The sequence below is a fragment of the Gadus morhua genome, chromosome 8, assembly GCF_902167405.1.
Source record: "Gadus morhua chromosome 8, gadMor3.0, whole genome shotgun sequence".
Classification (NCBI taxonomy): domain Eukaryota; kingdom Metazoa; phylum Chordata; class Actinopteri; order Gadiformes; family Gadidae; genus Gadus; species Gadus morhua.
The window spans coordinates 13,238,508-13,264,752 of NC_044055.1; the positions used below are offsets into that span (position 1 = coordinate 13,238,508).

Here is a 26,245-nt window from a genome sequence, read left to right on the forward strand (position 1 = left end):
GCCGTCTGGGGACAGTTTGGAACACATCAAAAAATGAACTCAAAATAACACAGGTTGGTTGTACCCCCGACATTAAGATATTGTAGATTTCTGATTTAGTGGAAAATGCCTGTGTTCGCCCAATATCTGCAAATGATCCAACATCATTAATTAAATCCGTGATCCACTCCCAACGGCCCGGGACTTCAAACAGAAGGCTAGCTTGTTAGATACCAGTAGCTAGTTAGCATGCTCACGGAAAATGACGACAAGTGGGATAACGCAACCACATGCATTTACTTCAGAACCATGTCTAGTTATGCATTTGCACATGTCAACATGTCTAGTGTCAACCTGTCCAAATGTCAACATGCCTATTGTCAACATGACTAGTGTCAGCATGACTAGTGTCAGCATGACTAGTGTCCACATGACTAGTGTCAACCTGTCTAGTGTCCACATGTCTAGTGTCAGCATGTCCACATGTCTCGTATCAGCATGTCAACATGTCTATTGTCAACATGTCTAGTGTCCACATGACTAGTGTCATGTTGAGTGTGAACATGTCAACATGTCGAGTGTGAAGAGTCAACATGTCTAGTTGCCCAGGGTAAACGGTCGTCCAGCAATGGGCTGCTCACCAGAACAGAAGCACTGTGTTGTGCGATAGGAAAGAAACTTTATTTGCTGCACATTCCTTGGCAGTAAGACAACATGCAGCTGGAAACAGCCTTCAAACAATCAGTGTACAAACAGTTAAACAGCTTTCCTACAAAGAAACACGCTGCCTTTAAAATATCCAGACTTAAAGAATTAAAACAAATCATGAAAATTAAAATCCACCACCTTTGAGATAGTCATGAATTCATCTAGAGCTGAGGTGTGTAACACAACGCTAGAGTGACGCAACCCAACGCTAGGTTGACACAACCCAATGCTAGGGTGACACAACCGAATGCTAGGGAGTGTAGCAGTAACACAACATCACAGAGTGTAGTTACGGTAACACAACCCAATGTTATGGAGTGTAGTTATTGTACAACAACATTTTGGAGAGTAGCGGTAATACAACGCTACAGAGTTTAGTTATGGTAACACAACAATGCAAATGTAGTTACAGTAACACAACCCAACATTGAGCTCAGTTAAGGTAACACAACCAGATACTCGAGACTTAGGTGGAAACCTTGCTGCTCAACAGTTAAAACGCACAAATGGATTTAAAAAATATTTTTTCTTTTATCAAGACGTTTAATCGGCTTAAAACAAGATGAGATCCAAGGCTGATTATGAATAATGTCTGGCAGTAAGTAACATGTGTCTCTCTGAATGTGGATTAAATGTTTCAGAATTAGATTAGAATTAAACAATGCTTTCCTAATGTTAGCGTCCTGTCAGTGGGCGTCGCTGGCGGTCGAGTAACGAGATGGGTAACACATGATCAGGACAAGGAGGAGGAGTCAACTCATCTCCCTCCACTCCACACGCGTCACTCAGAGACTTTAGCCGGCAGGAAGTTGACCGCCAGCTTCCTGTTTCTCCTCTTGGAGGCGGAGCCAGGTGTGTGGGGCGGGGCTTGGCGGGGGGGTGTGTATTGGGTGGTCGTCGCGGCCATGCCTTCAGGCTGGCCGGAGGGGGCGGGGCTTCTATTGCCAGGGGGTGGGTCCACTTTACCCTGGCCTTGTGGTTGGCCGGCGTGTTGGCTAGTGGCCTGTGATTGGCCGGTTGGCAGGTTCTGCTTCCTGTAGAACTCTCTGCCATCCTGGCCCTTCCTGTTTGAGGACACCCTCTTCTTCGTCACCTGAGGAAGAGGAGGAGACCAGTTAGTATGACAACTGGTTACAAAGAAGTCTCAGCGTGTAGTTGGTGTCTCAGTTTGTGTTTGATGTCTCAGTGTGTGTTTGATGACTCGGTGGTTGTCATGGTTACCTGTAGAGGAACGAACTGGTTATGTGATCCGATGGGCAGGGTGGGGGAGGGGGCGGGGCCCCGGGCAGGGGCAGGACCTCGGGCGGCCCCGGGGAAGGTCCCCGGCCCCATGAAGAAGGGCTGGTTGGGGTGGGGGGGGGTCAGACCCCACAGGGGACCATAGGCCTGGGGGGGCATCAGAACGCCCCCTGCTGGACAACAACAACAGAGAGGAACGTCAACAACAGAGGAACAAAACAAAAATAAAAGCAGGTACAGTATACTGACCTGATTGGTTGAACAGAGGGGGAGTGGCTCCCATGTGAGGACTCCTCATTGTTCCGATCCCCGAGAACATGGAGGGGGGGAGGGGGAAGCCCAGCCCCATCGACGTCTGCATAGAAACAGAAACACACAAACACACATTAAACATATACACACACACATATATTAACTAATTCATAATAAACTGAACTACAAACTAGGATCATAACAAAAAGGTCCTCACTAGACTAACCTAGGTCCTGTGTTAGTGAGGTGTCCTAGGTCCTATGTTAGTTTCCTGGGTGTATTAGTGAGGTTTCCTAGTTCCTGTATCAGTGAGGTTTCCTAGTTCCTGTATCAGTGAGGTTTCCTAGTTCCTGTATCAGTGAGGTTTCCTAGTTCCTGTATCAGTGAGGTTTCCTAGGTCCTGTATCAGTGAGGTTTCCTAGGTGTATTATTGAGGTTTTCTAGGTGTATTATTGAGGTTTCCTAGGTGCATTATTGAGGTTTCCTAGGTGCATTATTGAGGTTTCCTAGGTGTATTATTGAGGTTTCCTAGGTGTATTATTGAGGTTTCCTAGGTGTATTATTGAGGTTTCCTAGGTGTATTATTGAGGTTTCCTAGGTGTGTCAGTGGTTTTCTCACCAGTCTCTGCAGGGTGAGCAGGGCAGCCTTCTCCTTGGCCTCGTGTTCTGAGGGACACTGCGGTCCCTGGAGGACCAGTCCGTTAGACAGCTTCACCTGGCAGGCCACCAGGCCCTGAGGACAACATGATCACCAGTCTGTTAGACAGGCCACCAGCCCATTCATGACTCCCCTCCTGACCCGATTAAAGACAGAGACCCCCACTATCCTGTAGATACATTTCAGACAAACCACATAGTGAGGCTGATATACCTGTATACACATTTATATTATTATAGTATGGAATAGTATGGAACTGTGATGGTATAGTGTTGTATTGTTACAGTAAAGTTATAGTAATATTGTAAGGTTATAGTATAGTAATGTGATCATATATTTTTATGTGATAGTATAGTATTGAAAAGCTATAGTAATGTGATAGTATTGTAATGTTATAGTATAGTGTATCAATGTTATAGTAATAAGATAGTATAGTAATGTTATAGTATATGATTGTGATAGTGTAGTTAGTATTCTAATTTGACAGTATTGTGATATGCTAGTATAGTAATGTTAAGGTACATTAATGTTATAGTATAGCAATGTTATAGTAATGATAGTATTGTGATGTTATAGTAATGTGATAGTGTAGGAATGTCATAGTAATGATAGTATTGTCATGTTATTGTATAGTAATGTGATAGTATTGTGATGGGAAAGTAGTATAGTAATGTTATAGTGTAACAATGCTATAGTATTGTGATGTTATAGTAAGGCGATAGCAGTACAGTCATTTTATAGTATAGTAATGTTATAGTATGAGCAATGTTATAGCACTATAGTAATGTTGCAATGTTATATTATGAGTAATGTTATAGCATTGTTATAATAAAGTAATGTTATAGTATACTATGAGTTATGTTATAGTAATGTTACAGTATAGAATACTAATGTTATAAGATAGTATTTTATAAAATAGTAATGTTACAGTAACGTTATAGTAATAAGATAGTAGTAGTAAGTTATAGTAATATCTTAATGTACTGTTACAGTAATGTGATAGTATTGTAATGTTATAGAAATGTGATAATATTGTAATGTTATAGTAATTTGATGGTATGGTAATGTTAGAGTATACTATGAGTAATGTTATAGAAATGTTATGATGGCATGTTAATGTGTTGTTATGCATAGTAATGTTATAGTATAGAATAGTAATTGCATAGTAATGTTGTAGTAATGTACAGTAGTACCTGTCTGGTGCGCATGCTGCTGATGTCTGGAGCTCCGATGCCGAGACCCACGCAGACCCTAGAGAGCTCCGCCGCCACCCCAGGACCCGCCGCCCCAAGACCCAGGGGGAGGGGCTTATCCTGGAGGGGCGTGGCCGGGAAGGTCGTGGCCTGGAAGGGTGTGGCCTGGAAGGGCGTGGCCTGGTGACCCACAACATGTGACTCAGTCTGAGGGGCGTTCATCTGAGCCGCTGAAAGGAGACAGCAGAAGGGGGTGAGTGAGGAAGTGAGGGAGGTAGTGAGTGAGGTAGTAAGTGCGGAAGTGAGTGAGGAAGTGAGTGTGGAAGTGAGTGTGGAAGTGAGTGTGGAAGTGAGTGAGGTAGTGAGGGAGGAAGTGAGTGAGGAAGTGAGTGAGGTAGTGAGGGAGGAAGAGAGTGAGGTAGTGAGGGAGGAATTGAGTGAGGAAGTGAGTGAGGAAGTGAGTGAGGTAGTGAGGGAGGAAGAGAGTGAGGTAGTGAGGGAGGAAGAGAGTGAGGTAGGTAGTGAGTGACGCCTCTTGCCCACTGCACCGTCAGTCAAAGGACTCAGAAGGCGTGGCTGACGGATGGGGGAGGTTTCCAGGGTCGTTAGAGCCTGAGTAGTGTCAGTGCTTAAATTTGCATACGCAATCTGATTGGATGACGGATCCGTCGCTGCCGAAAAAGTTGAACATTTTTCAACTTTTTGACGGATACAAAGGCTCCAAGGGAGCGCACAGATCCACAATGCATTGCTCGTCCATCCCCATTCGAAGTCAATGGGGATCAGTCAACGGACGGATGCAGTGGGCACGAGGCGTGAGGGAGGTAGTGAGTGAGGGAGGGAGGGAGGGAGGGAGTGAGGTAGTGAGTGAGGGAGGTAGTGAGTAATGTAGTGAGTTGGTAAGTGAGGTAGTGAGTAATGTAGTAGGTGTGTGAGGTAGTGAGTGAGTTAAAAAAATGAGGTATTGAGTGAGGTAGTGAGTGAGTGAGGTAGTGAGTTAGGTAGTGAGTGAGTGAGGTAGTGAGTGAGTGAGGTAGTGAGTTAGGTAGTGAGTGAGTGAGGTAGTGAGTGAGTGAGGTAGTGAGTTAGGTAGTGAGTGAGTGAGGTAGTAAGTGTGTGAGGTATTGAGGGAGGTAGTGAGTGAGTGAGGTAGTGAGTGTGTGAGAGTGAGTGAGGTAGTGAGTGTGTGAGGTATTGAGTGAGTGAGGTAGTGAGTGAGTGAGGTAGTGAGTGAGTGAGGTAGTGAGTGAGTGAGGTAATGAGTGAGTGAGGTAGTGAGTGAGTGAGGTAGTGAGTGAGTGAGGTAATGAGTGAGTGAGGTAGTGAGTGAGTGAGGTAGTGAGTGAGTGAGGTAGTGAGTGAGTGCATGAGTTTACCAAGCTTCTTAGAGGACCGTCTCCTGGTTGGTTGCTGGTTTCCTGAGGGGGCGGGGCTAGGGCTGTCAATCTTCAACATCTCCTTGAGCACCATGGTCCCCTTCTACAGACAATCAGAGGAGGAGATGCTCACCAGAACTACTAAAGATATATCTATAGTGTATTTTATACTACTAACATATCTATAGTGTATTATATATTCTCACCACTACAGATATATCTATAGTGTATTATATACTACTAACATATCTATAGTGTATTATATACTACTAGTACTAACAATATATCTATAGTGTATTATATACTACTAGTACTAACAATATATCTATAGTGTATTATATACTACTAGTACTAACAATATATCTATAGTGTATTATATACTACTAACATATCTATAGTGTATTATATACTACTAGTACTAACAATATATCTATAGTATAGTATATACTACTAACATATCTATAGTGTATTATATATTCTCACCACTACAGATATATCTATAGTGTATTATATATTCTTACCACTACAGCTATATCCATAGTGTATTATATACTACTAGTACTAACAATATATCTATAGTGTATTATATCTAGTGTATATATTCTCACTACTACTTAGTGGTGCAACGGTTCACGGGTTACCCGTGAACCGTATGGATCAACCCTCACGGTTCAATTCCGGTATTAACAACATCATCACGTATCGTAGCGAAATACAGTTTCTGTTGTGTTTTATTTGGCCGTAAATCCCATTGAAACTGAAACCGGAACCGGACATGTTTATGTTTGGTTGTAGTCTTTTCGCTCGGTTCTCCGTATCAACAGTAGGGCTTGAACCGAGCAAAAAGACTACAACCAACCCCCCTTGCAATGAGTCTTCCAATCGAAATCAATGGATTTACAAAATGCCAAATAAAACACGACAGAAACTGTATTTCGCTATACCATACTTGATGAAACAAAAGAAGATGAGGATGTCTGCGTTGCCTTGGGAGAGTGTAGACTCTAAACTCTCCCCAGGCAATGCAGACATCCTGAATTGTAAATCCAGGGTTAGGGATTATTTACTATCCATGTTAAAAAGAAGAAGGACTAATGCCTCAGATTGCAATTTTTTTTTATACTGACTATGCTTAAAGGAAGCAGAATAATTACCTAATTTTTCACTTCATTTTGTTTTTACACATTTGAAAATTGTATTTAAAGTCACATTTGTCTTATCATTATTGTTGATCCGAAAATGATCCGACCCGTGACTCAAAAACAGTGACAGGATCCGAACCGTGAGTTTTGTGATCCGTTGCACCCCTACTACTACTACTACTACTACTACTACTACTACTACTACTACTAGTGTATTTTATACAACAGTGGTTCTGAGCGAGTAATTTGATTGGACAAGAGACGTTCCATGAGCTCTGCAGGAGCGCTGATATGAGCGTCCAACATCACAGTACATTTTACTAGTATAATAATAATAATAATAATACATTTAATTTAGAGGCGCCTTTCAAGACACCCAAGGTCACCTTAAGGAGCATATAGTCATCATTCAAAACTATGTAAAACAGACTAGGAATAAAAGGAAAACAGAGGTTAAACATGAAGAATAATAATAATTAATAACACTCAGAGACGCCTAAAGTGAAGGGGGGACCTCACTAACCACCACCAATATGTAGCACCCACTTGGGTGATAACTGTATAACTGCTGTATAAAAGCAATATCACACTCAAGGTCACAATGTTGTGGCTCTATATCAGCGCTGCTGTGATTACCTCCGGCCTCCTACCTACGGCCGAATCACAGCAGCGCTGATATAGAGCCACAACATTGCGACCTTTAGTGTGATATTGCTTAAGTAACCACCACTACCACTACTACTACATGAGTAGTGCATCTATAGTGTATTATATATTACTACTAGTACTACTATGTAGTGAATTATATATTCCCACTACCACTCCATGTGTAGTGTATTATTGTGTATTGTATATTCTCACCATAGCGAAGGACTGTGGTGACAGCGGTCCGTCTGATTGGTTGCTGGCTTGCTGTGGAGGAGGGAGGGGGACGGGGCCGTGCAGGTTGCTATGGGAGATCTGCTGGTTGCCATAGGAGATCTGCTGGTTGCCATGGGAGATCTGCTGGTTGCTGTGGGAGATCTTGAGGTTGGCGATGAGCTCCTCAAATTCAGTGGAAGCCTGAGAGGAGAGATGATAGCATAACATAGCTTAGCACATAGTAAGCACATGGCAAGCCTATGGTTAGCACTGTTAGCCTATGGCCATCCTATGGGTAGCACAGAGTTAGCCTACGGCCAGCCTATGGTTAGCACATAGTTAATCTATGGCCAGCCTATGGTTAGCATGGCTTTGTACCTTGGTAGCAGAGATGTTTGGTGGGAGATGAGGGTTGGCATCTTCGTTTCTCTTCAACAGTCTGAATCCACCAGGAGCCTGGAGCAAAACAGCACAAGATAGAGTCTGAGGTCCACCTCTATGGAGGCACCTCTAAGGTTCGTCACCATGGGGACCGTCCCCATGGGGTATTGTATAACCGTTTGTGTGTGTGTGTCTTACTGTCTTGTTGTTAGGAGTGTGTCTTCCTGTCTTGTTGTGAGGATTGTGTGTGGTTCTTACCGTCTTATTGTTAGGAGTTTGTCTTACTGTCTTGTTAGGATTTTTTCTTACTGTCTCGCTGTGAGGAGTGCGTGTGCGCCTTACTGTCTTGTTTTTAGGAGTTTGTCTTACTGTCTTATTGCTAGGAGTTTGTCTTAATGTCTTGTTGTGAGGAGTGTGTGTGCGTACTACTGTCTTGTGAGGAGTGTGTGTGCGTCTTACTGTCTTGTTGTTAGGAGTAGTGTGTTGCTGGGGTTTATTCTGTTGAATATTTCCTTCCTAGAGAGGAAAATAGGAAAATGTTAATTAAACATACATAACAGGTAGATGCACCGTATAGAACAGGATAGTATATACAGTGTGTAGATGGTGGTATATAGTGTGCATATAGGGTGTGTTTAGTGTATATAGTGTGTAGTATACATAGTGTGTATATGGTAGTGTACAGTGTATATAAGGTATGTATAGTGTGTATGGTAGTCTAGGGTGTGTACAGAGTGTATATAGGATGTATATAGTGTGTAGATGGTAGTGTATATAGTGTGTATATGATAGTTTATATAGTGTGCATATAGTTTGTGTCTAGTGTATGCAGTGTGTAGATGGCAGTGTACAGTGCATAGTGTGTATATAGGGTGTGTCTAATGTATACAGTGTGAAGATGTAGTGGACAGTGTATAGTGTGTAGATGGTAGGGTATACAATGTAGGGTGTGTATAGTGTACAGTGTATATAGTGTGTAGATGGTAGTGTAAAAAGTGTGCATGTAGGGTGTGTCTAGTGTATACCGTGTGTAGATGGTAGTGTATACAGCGTAGGCTTTGTGTATAGAGTGATGATGGTAATGTACAGTGTATATAGTGTGTATGGTAGTGTAGGGTCCTCACAGAGCTCTGCCAGTGTCCTGGGGTGTGGGCAGTGTGTACAGTGTAGTGTATGGTAGTGTAGGGTCCTCACAGAGCTCTGCCAGTGTCCTGGGGGTTTCTGAGGGGGTCCAGCGTTCTTTGCCGTCTGCCAGGCATTGGTGAACTCCTCTTTTACCTGAGGAGGAAGAGGAGAATCTAAATGAATGAGCAACAAGAATCAAACGCTAATTGACTACAAACCAATGGTTAGCTGCTTCTTAGGGTCAGGGGTCAGGATAGAGGTCAGGGTTAGAGGTCAGGGTTAACTTGACATTCTGGTTAGGGTCAGGGGTTAGAGGTCAGGGTTAGGGTCCGAGTTAGGGGTCAGGGTTACCTTGACATTCTGGTTAGGGTCAGGGGTTAGAGGTCAGGGTTAGGGTCCGAGTTAGGGGTCAGGGTTACCTTGACATTCTGGTTAGGGTCAGGGTTAGAGGTCAGGGGTTAGAGGTCAGAGGTTAGGGTTACCTTGCTGTTTGGCTTCCTGCCTCCCTGGGGGTCTGTCCTCCCCCCTCCGGGCTGCTTGTGGTTGTTCTGGAGACGGATCAGGGTGTAAATAGGGGGTACAGAGGGGTACAGAGGGGTATAGAGGGGGACAGAGGGGTGTGATACCTGGGGGGGGGGGCCGGCCTGGCGCTGGGGCTTCACGATGGCGGTCAGTTTGTGCGCTCCGCTCTCCGCCCGGACTCCATGGGACAGGTTGATCAGAGCGCAGGAGGGGAGGCGGTACCCACGGCCCATAGTGCACCTGGGCGCGCACACACACACACACACACACACACAGGTCAGAGAGAGAGAGCGAGAGAGAGCGAGTGAGAGCGAGAGAGGAAGAGAGCGAGTGAGAGAGGAAGAGAGCGAGTGAGAGCGGAAGAGAGCGAGTGAGAGAGGAAGAGAGCGAGAGGAAGAGAGCGAGAGCGAGAGCGAGAGAGAGAGAGAGAGAGAGAGAGAGGAAGAGAGACAGAGAGAGAGAGAGAGAGAGAGAGATTACCTGATGGTGAGTCCTCCAACAAACTCTTCATCAAACACAACCTCATAAAGGACTTCTGGTTCCCTGGCAGCTACACACACACACACACACACACACACACATAAACATGAATGAATGCATATTGATTGAGTTGACTATAAGACCGTAGGGGTTAGTTTGAGGACCGCAGGGGGTTATTGTTGGGACCGTAGAGGGTTAGTGTGAGGACTAGTAGTTGTAGTGTAACCACTCCAACTACTGCGGTTTGTAGTGTAACCACTACAACTACTACAACTGCACTGAATATAATGTTGTTGCACTTAATATTGGGCCTCTGTTTTTCAGTTTTGTCCCATCATTGAATGATGATGTATGTGAGCCCTTTGCACCAAAAAACACTAACCACTCATGTGCCTGTTGTTTCTGTTAAAACAAACTTGTTGTATTTGTCGTTTAATAAGAGTATAGACATAACGACAAATGCATTTCAGCATGGAAAATATGAAATTAATGTATGTTGGATCGGGGGACCGTAGGGGCTTAGTGTGAGGACTAGAGGGGGTCAGTGTGGGGACTAGAGGGGGTCAGTGTGGGGACTAGAGGGGGTCAGTGTGGGGACTAGAGGGGGTCAGTGTGGGGACTAGAGGGGGTCAGTGTGGGGCCCGTAGGGGTGAGTGGACCCACCTCCCTGGATGCCCACCACGGTGCCCCTGAGGCCCAGCGGGACGGTGAAGCTGTCCCTGATGTTGACCACGCGGTCAAACAGCTGGAACTCTGCGTCCGGGTCGGGGACCACGCCCTGGTGCTGCTCCATGGGCTGAAACACACAATGTAATGTTGATGCACTTAATGTTGGGCCTCTGTTTTTCAGTTTTGTGCCATCATTGAATGATGATGTATGTGAGCCCTTTGCACCGAAAAACACTAATCACTCATGTGCCTGATGTTTCTGTTAAAACAAACTTGTTGTATTTGTGGTGAGAGTATTAAGAGTATAGACATGTAGAAAATGCATTTCAGAATGGAAAATATGAAATTAATGTATGTTGGCCATGAATCTGAATGAATTTGTAGTTAGTGGCCATCCCCAAAATGTACCAGAATACAGGAAATCACATCTAACAAATTCAACCTTTCCTGGGGGAGGAACCCCAGACCCCCGGTCCACGACTATCCCCCCCACACAAATTGATCACCAGCCACCGCTGATCCAGACATATATGTATAAGCCTTTTCCTTTTTTTATTAATATGATTTTGTAGCTTCTCTCATAACCGATTAGTTGAAGTGCGCAATCATGTCCATGCCCTCTGATGTGATGATGAACCATTGTGGCCCACTTCATCATGAGAGTTACCCATCACTTGTCTAAAGGGGCCGGGGGGTCTAGAGGGTCCAGACGGACCGGGGGTCTTGAGGGACCGGGGGGTCTTGAGGGACCGGGGGGTCTAGAGGGACCGGGGGGTCTAGAGGGACCGGGGGGTCCAGGGGGTCTAGAGGGTCCAGGGGTTAGTCTCACCTTGAAAAGGAGATGAGGCCTCACAGTCACACGGACCTTCTTACTGCTCTTCTTAGTCTAGGAGAGAGAGAGACAGAGAGAGACAGAGAGGGAGAGGGACAGATTAATGATTGAAGGGAAAAAGTAATTCTACATACTGAATGTTCTGTGAGTGAGACAGTGAAAGCGGGAGGTAGGTAAATACTGAGGTAGTGAGAGAGTGAGGCAGAGAATGAGGTACCTTGGCCCTCTCCACCTGCTCCTCGATCTTCTCCACGATGTTGCCGTCCAGCACCTGGAGGTCACATGACGTGCGTCCGACCAGGCTGACAGGATGCTCCCGCAGCCAGGAAGTGATCTCAGAGACCTTCTGGGCCCTGGGGGAGGAGCCACGGGGCCTCTGAGTTAGGGCTCAGATATTGGACGACCTCAGGGTGTGTGTGTGTGTGTGTGTGTGTGTCTGTGTCTGTGTGTGTGTGTGTGTTACCCATTGTGTTCCGCTGCAGGCCAGATGTCATCTTCATAGAACACATCATCATGACTGTTCCTGGAGACCAGGTCGAACACCTCCGAGAACCTGAACACATACACACACACACACGGTCAACAACCTCCGGAGCAGCAGCGGTCCGACCAGAGCAGGAGGTGAGACGGGGTGTTGAGACAGGAGGTGGAGGCAGGAGGGTGAGACGGGGGGCTGAGACAGGGAGGTGAGAGAGGAATGTGAGACGGGCACCTTTCCAGGTACTCCCCCAGCAGCTCCTCCACGGCGGAGGAGTAGAGCCACTCCTTCTCCGTCCGCCGGGTGTAGCCCGGCACCTCTTCGTTCTTCTTGTTGAACTTCAGGTTCAACCCCACGTTGGCCTTCTGCTCACCACACGGGCTGACAGACAGACAGGTAGACAGACAGGTTACTATACACCTCGACCTTCTGCTCACCACAAGGGCTGACAGACAGACAGACAGGTAGACAGACAGACAGGTTGCCATACACCTCGACCTTCTGCCCACCACACGGGCTGACAGACAGACAGGTAGACAGACAGGTTACCATACACCTCGACGTTCTGCTCACCACACGGGCTGACAGACAGACAGGTTACCATACACCTCGACGTTCTGCTCACCACACGGGCTGACAGATAGACAGGTAGACAGACAGACAGGATACTATACACCTCGACCTTCTGCTCACCACACGGGCCGACAGACAGGTTTCTATCGTACATCTACATGATGTTGTTTGGTACTGTTGGGTTGTGTGGTGATTTGTTGATTGAGTGGTGTTATGTTGGGTGGGGTTGTGTTGCTTGGGTGGGGAGGTGTTAAGTTGCGTTGGTTGGGGTTGTGTCCTGCTGGGGTGGTGTTGTAGGAGTTAGGGGGCGGGGCTTACTTCCTCTTGGATCCTCGGCCAATGAAGATGCTCCCTGAGAAGCGTGACACCAGGTAGCTGGTGACGCCCAGACGGGACGCCAGGATGTAGCCGGGGCTGTAGCGCACAGAGAACTTCTACACACACGCACACACACACACAGGTTAACATAACACACACAGGTTAACATAAGTCAAGTGTGCGTGCATGCGCGTGCGTGTTTGTTTACATGCTGGTTGTGGATCAGAGACTCTAGCTGTGGTTCTTGCGGGACGTTGAAGACGACTCGGACCCGGCCCTCTTTGATGACATCACTGGAATCAAGCACCTGTGGACATCAGAACGGGCCTGTGAGCCTGGGCCAGCAGTGTCTGATCTCTCTGAGGGCCCCGTAGTAGGGGTATGTGTGTGTGTGTCTGTTCCTCTCTGAGGGCCCCGTAGTAGGGGTGTGTCTCTGTGTTTACCTCTCTGAGGGCCCCGTAGTAGGGGTGTGTCTCTGTGTTTACCTCTCAGAGGGCCCTGTAGTAGGGGTGCGTCTCTGTGTGTTTACCTCTCAGAGAGCCCCGTAGTAGGGGTGTGTCTCTGTGTGTTTACCTCTCCGAGGGCCCCGTAGTAGGGGTGTGTCTCTGTGTTTACCTCTCAGAGGGCCCCGTAGTAGGGGTGTGTCTCTGTGTGTTTACCTCTCCGAGGGCCCCGTAGTAGGGGTGTCCCACCATGAACACGTTGCTGGTCGGGGGGAAGAGCTCCTCCAGCGTCCTGAAGCGGGCGTGGCACGAATCAAACGCCTCGATGTCCTAACACACACACACACACACACACACACACACACACACACACACACACACACACACACACACACACATTAATGCTGATGAATATATGTTATTGTGTTTGTAGATGTTATAGGGTCTAGTATTATAGTGTACTATAGTGTGTAGTGTAGTAGAGTGTGTAGTATAGTGTGGTATAGTTTAATAAAGTATGGTGTAGTATAGTGTGGTAAAGTGTGGTGTAGTATAGTGTAGTGTGGTGTAGTGTAGTATAGTATAATGTGTATTATAGTGTGGTACAATGTGTGTAGTATAGTGTATAGTGTGTAGTATTATGTGTGGTAAAGTGTGTTACAGTGTGTAGTATAGTGTGTAGTATAGTGTTTAGTATGGTGTGTGGTATAGTGTGTGTTACAGTGTGTAGTATAGTGTGCAGTATAGTGTGTAGTATGGTGTGAGTTATAGTGTGTGGTATAGTGTGTGGTATAGTGTAGTATACTTCAGTATAGTACCTTGACCACGGTCTGGTAGGGGAAGTTTAGGACCTGTCTGGACCACTGTTTCTCCAGGACCACCGACCCGTCGGGGAGGGGGACGTACTTCCTCCCTGTCAGCTGCTGGACGTACACCACCACCGCCGTCTCCTTCACCACGATGCCCTTCCTCTTCATGAAGCTAGGGAGAGAGTTCACCATTAATCCTTCCTCTGCAGCAGGCTAGGGAGAGGGTTCCCCACTCAGCCCTCCTCAGTGGTTCTAATAGTAGCTCTAGAAGTCACGGTGCAGCCAGACTTACTGCTCCGTGTTCCCCTGGACGTCCTTCACCCAGTCCTTGTGGTCCTTGTCGGAGAGGTGTGAGGTCCTGGTTGGAGGGGGGCTGGAGGGCCGCTCGTAGACCTTCTGGACCCCGGGGGGTTCCTCGAGGACGAACCTGGAACACAGATGGAACACTCGTCAGACCCCCTCAGACACTGAGCACACACTGACCGGGGGGCGTGGCACCACACTGCTGGTCTCCCCCCTCCCCCTGACCAGCCGGTCTGCTGTCTCCCTGCTGGTCTCACCTGGTCTCCCCGTCTGACACCGCCACCACGCGGGCCTCCTCCAGGTGGGGCCAGCTGACGAAGACCGGCCTCCCCAGGACCCGGGCGGCCACCTCCTCACACAGCTGGGGAACAGACGAGGCCGTGAGACCCCCAGCACGCCTCAGGAGACACACAGAGTTCGTGTGTACCCCTTTAAGAGCCAGCCCCAAACCACTTTAAACATGGTCCTTTGTCATATGATCGTCTACATTGTCATCTATTTTATCAGCGTTACTGAAAAAAGTAATCAATTTAGAGAATTGGGACCTTATTTAACCCTGTCCACGCTGTCTCTGCCAATAAGCCTATTGTGTGCGTGTGCGTGTGTGTGTGTGTGTGTGTGTGTGTGTGTGTCTCTCTCTCACTGGCTCCTCCTGCTGGATGATCTCCAGGATGGTGTTCTCTCCTCTGCTGGGCTGCTGGAACACCATCACTCCACCCTTCTTCTTATAGAACTATAGACAGGTTAAAGAGAGACAGGTCACAGAGAGGTAACACACACAGGTTACAGCGAGGTCTCCTGCCTGGGGGATTCCCAAGTAGATCCCAGTAGTATCCCAGTAAAGCACCAGTAGTATCCCAGTATTGTACCAGTAGTATCCCAGTAATGTACCAGTGGTATCCCAGTAATGTACCAGTGGCATCCCAGTAATGTACCAGTGGCATCCCAGCAATGTACCAGTATCATACCAGTCGTATAGATTAAGGTACCAGCAATAAACTAGTAGTATCCCAGTAATGTACCAGTAATAAACGAGTAGTATCCCAGTAAGGCACCAGTCGTATACATTAAGGTCCCAGCAATAACCAGTAGTATCCCAGTAAGGCACCAGTCGTATACATTAAGGTCCCAGCAATAACCAGTAGTATCCCAGTAAGGTCCCCGTGGTACCTTGTGTTTGATGTGCTGCAGCGTGGGGAAGCCACAGAAGTAGAGCGCCGAGCGGTCAATGGGTCGTCCCACGTGGGCCATGGATACGTGCCAGGCGTCCATCGGCACGGCCGTCGCCCTGGCAACCCATAGACACAGCCGTCAGACACAGACAGACACAGCCTTGTGACACAATCGTCAAGACACACAGACAGACACACACCTGACATGGCAGTGCGTGATGTTGGGGAACAGCAGGGGCAGTGGGGAGGGGTAGGTTAAGTCTACGTCGGTGTCGTAGGTGTAGACGATGCACTCGGTGTGTCGGTTCCTCGTCTTCTCCCATTTAGTCAGATGCTCGTTGCACGGCTCCATCGCTGCCAACAAACGCGTCTGAACACACAGAGCACAACATCCTGTAAAGAGGCTTAACACCATGTAAAGAGGCTCAGACTGTAAAGAGAGTGAACACCCTGTAAAGAGGCTCAGACTGTAAAGAGAGTGAACACCCTGTAAAGAGGCTCAGACTGTAAAGAGAGTGAACACCCTGTAAAGAGGCTCAGACTGTAAAGATAGAGAACACCCTGTTAAGAGGCTCAGACTCTAAGGAGGCTAAACACCCTGTAAAGAGACTAAACACCCTGTAAAAGGACTAAACAACCTGTAAAGAGACTAAAAATCCTGTAAAGAGGCTCAGTCTGTAAAGAGAGCAAACACCCTGTAAAGAGGCTCAGTCTGTAAAGAGAGCGAACACCCTGTGAAGAGGCTCAGACTGTAAAGAGAGCGAACACCCTGTAAAGAGGCTCAGACTGTAAAGAGAGCAAACACCCTGTAAAGAGGCTCAGACTGTAAAGACAATAAACACCCTGTAAAGAAGCTCAGATTGTTAACAGACTGTAAACAGACTAAACAATTTGTAAACAGACTAAACGGACTGTAAACAGCCTATGCAGACTCTAAACAGACTATAAACAGAAGTAACTAAACAGACTATAAACAGACTGGTAAAGGACTGTAAACAGACGTAACTAACAGACTGTTAAAGGACTGTAAACAGACTGGTAAAGGACTGTAAACAGACTGGTAAAGGACTGTAAACAGACTGGTAAAGGTCTATAAACAGAAGTAACTAACAGACTGTTAAAGGACTGTAAACAGACTGGTAAAGGTCTATAAACAGAAGTAACTAACAGACTGCCAACAGACCTACAGAGAAGGTACTAAGTGTCGGTACCTCGTCGATGAAGGGGATGAGCACCACAGCCTCCCACTCCTGCTGCTTCCCGTTCAGGTCAGTCTTGAAGTCCAGCGGGTAGTACTGGATGATGGACGAGCTGTCACTGGTCATCAGGGGCTAGGAGAAACTCTGTTAGTACTGTGTTACCCTGTAGCTCTGGGGTAGTGTGTGTGTGTTACCCTGTAGCTCTGAGGTAGTGTGTGTGTGTTACCCTGTAGCTCTGAGGTAGTGTGTGTGTTTTACCCTGTAGCTCATGGGTAGTGTGTGTGTGTTACCCTGTAGCTCTGAGGTAGTGTGTGTGTGTGTGTGTGTTACCCTGTAGCTCATGGGTAGTGTGTGTGTGTTACCCTGTAGCTCTGGGGTAGTGTGTGTGTTACCCTGTAGCTCATGGGTAGTGTGTGTGTGTTACCCTGTAGCTCTGAGGTAGTGTGTGTGTGCGTGTGTTACCCTCTGTGCATCTGTATGACCCTGTGTGTGTGCGTGTGTTACCCTGTAGCTCATGGGTTGTGTGTGTGTGTTAACCTGTAGCTCTGAGGTAGTGTGTGTGTGCGTGTGTTACCCTGTAGCTCTGAGGTAGTGTGTGTGTGCGTGTGTTACCCTGTAGCTCTGGGGTAGCAGGTCTTTGCTCGCTGCTGGTAGCACGGCCAGCAGCTGCTGGAAGGGCATGAAGGGTCGGCCTATGTCAAAGGTCAACCTCAGGTCAGCGATGTTCCTGATGTCGGACAGGAAGGGGGCGTAGTGGTGGGGGTAGTACCTGGAACACAAAGTAGTACTAGTTAATACACTGCTAGGTAGTACACTAGCACAGAGTGCTAGTTAGTACAATAGCACCGAGTGCTAGTTAGTATACAAGCTCCTAGTGCTAGTTCATATACCAGCTCCTATTGTTAATTAGTATACCAGCTCCTAGTGCTAGATAGTATAATAGCACCTAGTGCTAGTTAGTATACTAGCACCTAGTGCTAGTTAGTATACTAGCTCCTAGTACTAATATTGAGACTAGCTTCTAGTGCTAGTTAATATACCAGCTCCTAGTGCTAGATAGTATACCAGCTCCTAGTGCTAGATAGTATACTAGCACCTAGTGCTAGTTAGTATACTAGCTCCTAGTGCTAGATGTTATACTAGCTCCTCGTACTATTTAGCATACAGCTTCTAGTACTACAACTGGTACTAGCCCCTGATCTTAAAGGTCCTGTGTTGTCCCGTGGATGAGGCCCTGGACACAGACAGTGGAGTCTCACCAGCTCCAGGACTGGACTCCATGGTAGTAGTAGTGAAGGATCCACTGGATCCCCTCCACGTAACACCGGGCCTGGCCGGACAGGAACTCACTGCACAGAGACACATCACACACTGAAGTCACTGCACATAGACACATCACACACTGAAGTCACTGCACAGACACATCACACACTGAAGTCACTGCACAGACACATCACACACTGAAGTCACTGCACAGAGACATCAAACACTGAACTTGCATTGAAACACTTATGAATACATTACATCATTTCCACAACATGCTCACAGTGTGTGTGTGTGTGTGTTCGCGCTCACTCTGACACTACGTCCACGCCCATCTTGGTCATGTAGTAGGTGCGTTTGTACTGCCGAAGCTCAGACTCAAATATATCATCTTCCTCCTCTTCTTCCTCTGGGGGCTCCTTATTGGCTGAGGCCAGCCCTGCCAGACAGAGAGCCGCCTCCTACAAACAAACACAGGAGTTCCCCTTTAAACACAGGAGTTCACATACCTGAATACCCCTCTACCCCCCCCATACCCTCTACCCCCACCGCCCCAGGGCTCTAGACCAGTCCCGCTCTAGACCAGCCCCTCTCTCTCTCCCCCAGGCCCAGGCCTCACCTCTCTCTTCTTGGCCTTCTTGCTGCCGGCCTCCTTCTCGGCCGCCCGTCCGGCCGCTTCGTTCAGGTACTTGTTGCCCACTTTGCTCTCGAACCACTTGAGGTCCACAAACACCTCGTTGAAGTGTTCTCTGTCGAACTAGAGGCACCGGGTGACAGACGCACAGTGGTTACCGGACACTTGGATTCAGCTGATTCATCACAGACATGTTGCACCGATGCATCCACATCCCAGGTCAATATTCTAAATACTGTAAGGCTCTATGTTTGGGGGAGCAGATCCGGAGCGAGCAGGGGTGAAGCTAACTAACACCTTATGGATAATGGAAGCAGCAGGTAATGCAGGGTCCTACCTCACGGATAATTAAAGAAGGAGGTAATGCATTCCTCATCCTAATGGATAATGAAAGCAGGTAGTAATGCAGGGCCCTACCTCTGAGAGCTTCTCAAGGTACTTCTCAAAGTTCCCGAGGTTCAGATGTCCGTTCTCGTTCAGGTAACCTGGAATACATCACAGCATGTAACAAACTCATTCCTTTGGTCTGGTTGTTTGGATACAGCGTCTTCTTTCTCAAGGAACACAAAGTCTAAAGGCTAAGGTTTCACCTACTTAAGGTCTGAGACATTGTGGGGAAAAGATTGGGGGCAATCCCCTTCAGGTTTGTTTGCAGTACAGTATATAACTTCATGTTTAAGAGCAAGAGACTAGGGTCAGGGTCAGGTCCAGGGTCAGGGTTCGCATAAGGGTCAGGGTCAGGGCTAGGGTCAAGGTAAGCAGGGTCAGGGTAAGCAGGGTCAGGGTTAGGTTTAGGGTCAGCGTTACGGCTAGGGTCAGGTTAAGCGTCAGGGTCAGGGTCAGGAAGTGCATTGAGGGCCTCACCTCCCAGCTGGGGCAGCACGCTGATGTAGGTCCGGTACAGCAGGGGCAGTGCGTCGTGGTTGATGTGGAGGTTAGGGAGATGAGGGATGAAGTCGTTCCCCACCAGGAAGCCCATGAGGACCCAGTCATCGATGATCCGCTCCAGGTCGTACGGGAACCCGATCTGGGTCTGCAGCAAGGGCTCAGTCATTGGGCTATAACATGTAGTGATCTATAACATGCAGTGATCTATAACACTGAGTGAGCTATAACATGGGGTGGTCTTGTTTCTCTCATTGCCATTTGTTGGCGTGAGCCTCTCGGCGACCCCACTTTGTCGGTGTGTTTAAAGGCGGTAACTGAGGCCTGTTATCTTGACCCCCTGGGGAGGGTAGAGCAGCCAAGGGTCCAACTGCTTCGGCACAGTCCCTTTTATAACATCCTTCGGATGTTCATCGATGGCTGACTGATTGTGTGTGCGTCTCACCCGGAGAGCAGAGAACTCGTAGTCGATGTATTCTCTCATCAGGGACAAGTGCAGCAGGTGAAAGGTGGTCTCCTCTGGGGCAGTTATCCTACAGATATACAGCACATTAGAACCTACCTTATCCTACAGATATACAGCACATTACACATATAACCTACCTTATCCTACAGATATACAGCACATTACACATAGAACCTACCTTATCCTACAGATATACAGCACATTAGAACCTACCTTATCCTACAGATATACAGCACATTACACATAGAACCTACCTTATCCTACAGATATACAGCACATTACACTTAGAACCTACCTTATCCTACAGATATACAGCACATTACACATAGAACCTACCTTATCCTACAGATATACAGCACATTACACATAGAACCTACCTTATCCTACGGATATACAACACCCTTTTCATGGAACCTACCCTATCCTCGAGATAAAGAACATATTCTCACTGTATAGAGTATACAATATCCAAATAGATACAACTTACATCGAGATAATATAAAACATATTTACCAGAGATGATAAAAACATATTTACCAGAGAATATATAAAAAGTATTTACCAAAGAGAATATAAAACATATTTACCAGAGATGATAAAAACATATTTACTATGGATGATATAAAAAGTATTTACCTCTTCTGGGATTTCTTCCCTCCAAAGCGAACTTCCTCCCTCAGTAAGGAGAAGTGAGGCTCATGGCTGGTCAGACCTAGCATGATCTACACACACACACACACACAGATCCACCATCTTATTATCGGGCTTACAGACCTAGATTCACACACACACACACACACACACACACACACACACACACACACACACACACACACACACACACACACACACACACACACACACACACACACACACACACACACACACACACACACACACACACACGCAGCCTAACAGACTTAGCGTTATCTACAAACACAATCAACTAACTCATTAGCGGGCTAACAGACCTAACATGACACACACACACACCCTGATCTGAATCAAATACAGACCCCCCCCCCCCCCCCACCCACCAGATCTGCGTCCAGGCCGTATAGGCAGTGGCGGGTGTTGGGGTCGTGACCTGGCCGGGCGTTCTCTGAGCGGATGAACTCCATGATCTTATGTTCCCCCTCCCCCGGAGTCTGGAAAAATTAAGACATCATTGATCAATAATCAGCTCCTTCCCCAGAAGTCTGGAATCATTAAGACATCATTAATCAATAATCAGCCCCTCCCCAGAATCATTTAGACATCATTAATCAATAATCAGCCCTTCCCCCGGAGTCTTGAATCATTAAGACATCAATAATCAATAATCAGACGTTGCATCACCCTGACAGATCAGTACCACCTATGATGTTATTGATCGGGGAGGTACCAGGTTACCAATAACCTGGTACCTCTAGATCAATAACAGATTAACAACATGTACCTCTAGACTAATAACATGGTACCTCCAGATCTATAACATGTACCTCCAGACCAATAACATGTAGCTCCAGATCAATAACATGTACCCCCAGAAAAGTAGGGGTCAGGGTACCTCCAGAGGGGGTCAGGGTACCTCCAGTAGGGGTCAGGGTACCTCCAGTAGGGGGTCAGGGTACCTCCAGAGGGGGTCAGGGTACCTCCAGAGGGGGTCAGGGTACCTCCAGTAGGGGGTCAGGGTACCTCCAGTAGGGGGTCAGGTTACCTCCAGTAGGGGGTCAGGGTACCTCCAGAGGGGGTCAGGGTACCTCCAGTAGGGGTCAGGGTACCTCCAGTAGGGGTGTCTCACCTCGTGCCCGGACAGGTACACCTGGACACCCTGCCAGCTGCGGTCTGACGTCTGCTTGCTGTTCACGAAGTACTGGAGCTGGTCCTGGAGCCGCGCCATGAAGTCCGTACCTAGGGACACACAGGGTTTAACACCCCCTAACCCTGACCCTAGGGACACACAGGGTTCAACACCTCCCTGACCCTAGAGACTAGTGATCGACCGATATATCGGCCGGCCGATATAATCGGCTGATATTTGCGTTTTTACGTGTATCGGTATCGACCGTTTTTTTTTTTTTCCTGGCATGATTTACAGACAGTTCAATAAATGTTCATTTATTTAAAGTGAGACATTGTTACATTTGTTATCATCATTGGGTAATTTTTATGATGTAAATTGAGGGAGGCTTAGCCTGGAAATCCAGACCCACATCTAGAAAGCAGTAGGGTCTGGCAACGAGTAATGACAATGGCCCAACTCGAGGGGCGGCACCAAGCATGCATTTGAAAATATGAGAAGAATACAAGGGCTGACGTATCCAGACCAGTGGAGCTAACCTAATAGATAAGACTCTTGCCGTATCCGGTCGGTAAAACACCAACGCTTTTGGCCCGCCTATATTGATACAGTGATGTGATTGATACAAGTATATTGCTCGTTTCCAGAGTGACTCGCTGAGCAAATTCAAATTGTGCAGGGTTTAACACCAACCTACACCCCCCTTGCCCTAGGGACACACAGGGTTTAACACCAGCCTAACCCTGACCCTAGGGACACACAGGGTTTACCACCCCCTGACCCTAGGGACACACAGGGTTCAGCACCACCCTTGCTCTAGGGACACACAGGTTTCAACAGCACCCTAACTCTGTTGTGTGTGTACCTGGGTTAGGGTACGTTAGTGTGTGTGTACCCTACCTGGGTACGGGTGTGTGTGTTAGTGTGTTAGGGTTGCCGCGGTGTGGACATTTTCACACAGAGTAATACACTCGTGTCAACACCGGTATTACCGAGTATAAACGGTATAAACTTTGAAACTAGGTCAACCGCCATCTTCTCCGTCAACTCTCCTCTCACACTCGGTGACAGCGTCTGGCAGCGCACCAATTCTCGGTGACAGCGTCTTATAACGTTCTATATATAATAGTATAATGTAATTGTATATATAATATCGCAGCCAAAAGCTGTGCGCCTCCGGATTGCCGTAGCGCGGGGAGCTCTCGTAGGGATTGGGCTTCGCGGGGTTCGTTTACCGGCGTTGCTATGTTTACCGGTCTTGTGTGTTCCAACGGTTTATTAAGTAGCCTATCTTTTATTATATCCATCTATTATTAAATTTTTATTTTCTTAATTATAATTAATTATAGATCATTCATTTCTGATTTTTTTTTTATTACTGAAAATAAACAAAAGAAAAACTTGCCGAATAATCTGTGTTGTCCTCAACACCGGTAACACCGGTAATACCGCATACCGTGGCATCCCTAGTGTGTGTACCTGTATTAATGTGTGTGTATCTGTGTTGTGTGTGTGCAAGTGTGTGTGTACCTGTGTGAGTGTGTGTGTGTACTTGGGTTGCTTTGTGTACCTGGGTTGGTGTGTGTACGTGTGTTAGTGTGGGTTGGTGTGTGTACCTGTGATTTAGTATGTGTGTACCTGTGTGTTAGTGTGAGTGTCCCTGGGTTGGTGTGTGTACCTGTGTGTTAGTGTGAGTGTCGCTGGGTTAGTGTGTGTGTACCTATGAGTTAGTGTGAGTGTACCTGTGTGTTAGTGTGAGTGTCCCTGGGTTGGTGTGTGTACCTGTGAGTTAGTGTGAGTGTACCTGGGTTAGTGTGTGTGTGTGTGTGTACCTGTGAGTTAGTTTGTGTGTACTAGGTTGGTCCGACACATTGTCTAATGCAAGGACTTCTTAGAAATGCTGAGATCGGCTCTACTCCACACATGGTGTGTGATAGAAAAATCAATCATATTGTTTCCCCTCCATCATGTAAGCTGTCTCATTTTCCTTGCATTGTCTAGCCACTCTAGTGTCCCTAGCGTTATCTAACGTTAACCTTTGTGCCAGGGTATACCGAGCATGATGGAGCAGAGATCCCCTTATGCATTCTTGTCCTTAATGAGAATACAGGAAACTGTCCTTTAAGTAAACATTATTTGACTTGCTGATTGACATTTATAGTGTGGGGTCTCATAGTGGTGACTTCTCAGTTGGACCCTTTGACCCTTGACCACCCCAATGGTGTCAGCGAAAAGGCTTAATCACCAAATGGCAGTTACAGAAACAGAATCTGAAAATATAATTTTCCCATTACAGCGTGCGTATACGCGCGCGTGTGTGTGTGCGTGCTTGTACCTGGGTTAGGTGGTGTGTGTGTTAGTGTGTGTGTGTGTACTAGGGCTGTGACTCCGAACTTCGTTATTCGAATATAATTCGAATATCAAAAAATAAATCAAAATTCGAACAAATATTAGGCAGCCCTTAATTTTCGAACCTGTTATGGGCAGGCCAAGAGGGAGAGACGTCGGAGAACCCGACGCAGTCTATTCATAATATTGTAATGACCACGGAAGAGGCAGTGAATGAAGTATTGATTAGCCACTAGCCAGCGATTTATTAGAAACCTAATAAACCGTTGGAACATGCAAGACCGGTAACCATAGCAATGCCGGTAAACAAACCTCGCGAAGCCCAATCCAGGTCTTACTGAAGGCATTTAATGGTCAAAATATTATGAATAAATATTTGAATATATTCGAATATTAATATTAATAAACAAACAAACTTTGAATATGATTTTTGGGCAAAAGTAAAATCCCTAGTGTGTACCTGGGGTGATACAGTTGGAGTCAAAGCGAGCCTCTGTGGGGAGGATCTCTCCTTTCTCCAGAGCTTTCTTGATCTTATCTTCTGCTTCCTTGGCAGACCTGCAGGAGGAGGGTCGATATCATCATTATCAACATGGTCACAAGTTATTAATATAGATATCAAGAACAGTAGCCAGGCAGAGCAAACCCTGGCAGGGTTAGGATCAGAACCTCTCTGACCCTAGAGGTCCTGACCATCTGACCCTAGAGGTCCTGGATCATCAGTAGTAGTAACTCAGTAGGACCCAGTAGTCTATCAGAACAGAGTCTACCTGAAACGGCGTCCTCTCTGCTGGTTCATCTTGGCCCTGGGAGCCACGCCATCCACCGCCATGAAGAACACCTTCTGGGGTTTGATGGTGCGGAACAGGACCTCCAGGTAGTGGAAGATATCTGCAAAGATCTTCTCCTCAGAGATGCGGAAGTGGACGTCCTCATCGTTGGGGTGGGAGCACTGATGGATGATCCCGTTCATGTCCAGGTAGAGGTTATCAAACTCTGGGATCTGAACACACACATAGTATGATAGACATACAGGTAGAGGTTATCAAACTCTGGGATCTGAACACACACATAGTATGATACACATACAGGTAGAGGTTATCAAATTCTGGGATCTGAACACACACATAGTATGATACACATACAGGTAGAGGTTATCAAACTCGGGGATCTGAACACACACATAGTATGATACACAGACAGGTAGAGGTTATCAAATTCTGGGATCTGAACACACATGGACAGGTGGCGGTTATCGAACTCTGTGATCTGAACAGACAGGTCAGGTAGATAATGTCAGTACCAACAAGGAGATGGGGTTAGCAGTGAGGAGATGGGGTTAGTAGAGAGCAGACAGGGTTAGTAGTGAGGAGTTGGGGATAGTGTGAGGAGTTGGGGTTAACAGTGAGGAGTTGGGGATAGTGTTTAGAAGACACTGGTTGATTGACACCAGGCGTCATCTACTGGATGGCTGGTGAGACCGGGAGAACCAATCACGGGAGGTCCCTGAGGAGTACACCTCCATTCAGAGACCTTCAACACCGACCCCGTACCATCTGACCCTAGAAGGTTCTGCTCAGTAGAACCAGAACAAGGGTCACCTCCGTGCTCCCTCCTGCCCTCCAGGAATAGAACCAGCTCTCCCTTTGCCACAGCCGCCAGTGGAGCTACCAGGTTAGCATCTATGTTTGATCAGTAGCTCGTAGAGCTAAAGGGCTAGCCAGTATTCTGTAGCAGCAGAGCTAAAAGGTTAGAACTGTGTTGTATAGCAGCAGGGCTAACAGGATAGCACTGTTTTATTTAGCACTGTGTTGTGTAGCAGCAGAGCTAACAGGATAGCACTGTGTTGTTTAGCAGTAGAGCTAACAGGTTAGCATCATGTTACCTGGTGCTCCTTCACCACCTCGGACAGACACGGGTATCTCTCGGAGATCCAGCGGTAGAACTTTGGTACTCCCATTGTCACCGCGGAACGTTCCTCTCCTCTAGAGCTGGTTCCGTCAGAAGGTAAACGAGTTCAGCTCTGGTCACGGCAAGCTGTTCAGTGGAGTCAAGGCATCCGGTTTCGCTTCAAGGGAACTGGCTATGGCTGCAACAGCCTAAACCGTCCCCGAGAATCAGACGGAGGCGGACTTTTGTTCCACCCGTATAAT

The 26,245-nt window shown here is 47.0% G+C and overlaps 1 protein-coding gene across 6 annotated transcripts; it reads right to left on the reverse strand.

The window, feature by feature from the left end:
- Nucleotides 1–638: 638 nt before the first annotated feature.
- Nucleotides 639–26,187, reverse strand: xrn1 (5'-3' exoribonuclease 1). 6 transcript variants are annotated; one of them, XM_030363328.1, is made up of 41 exons: nt 25,978–26,186; nt 24,863–25,095; nt 24,553–24,650; nt 21,744–21,853; nt 20,998–21,108; nt 20,597–20,682; nt 19,940–20,027; nt 19,474–19,642; nt 19,027–19,094; nt 18,595–18,732; nt 18,288–18,436; nt 17,972–18,061; nt 17,325–17,481; nt 16,725–16,844; nt 15,714–15,883; nt 15,512–15,629; nt 14,985–15,074; nt 14,599–14,702; nt 14,331–14,465; nt 14,048–14,210; nt 13,446–13,559; nt 12,995–13,093; nt 12,787–12,902; nt 12,130–12,276; nt 11,881–11,970; nt 11,635–11,770; nt 11,415–11,471; nt 10,580–10,712; nt 9,917–9,986; nt 9,541–9,676; nt 9,397–9,462; nt 8,984–9,067; nt 8,249–8,305; nt 7,787–7,864; nt 7,409–7,609; nt 5,406–5,508; nt 4,030–4,259; nt 2,798–2,911; nt 2,176–2,281; nt 1,909–2,096; nt 639–1,780 (listed from the first exon to the last, which is right to left on the reverse strand). In XM_030363328.1, the coding sequence occupies exons 1-41, from the start codon at nt 26,050–26,052 to the stop codon at nt 1,469–1,471; spliced, it is 5,109 nt and encodes a 1,702-aa protein (XP_030219188.1). In that variant the 5' UTR covers nt 26,053–26,186; the 3' UTR covers nt 639–1,468. The 6 variants fall into 6 exon arrangements, 4 of the variants coding, with proteins under 4 accessions (XP_030219188.1, XP_030219187.1, XP_030219189.1 ...); XM_030363327.1 differs by having other exon boundaries at nt 1,909–2,099; XR_003977616.1 differs by lacking the exons at nt 639–1,780; nt 1,909–2,096; nt 2,176–2,281; ... (1 more) ...; nt 4,030–4,259; nt 5,406–5,508 and having other exon boundaries at nt 8,914–9,067; nt 9,397–9,466; nt 9,544–9,676; nt 25,978–26,187.
- Nucleotides 26,188–26,245: the final 58 nt, after the last annotated feature.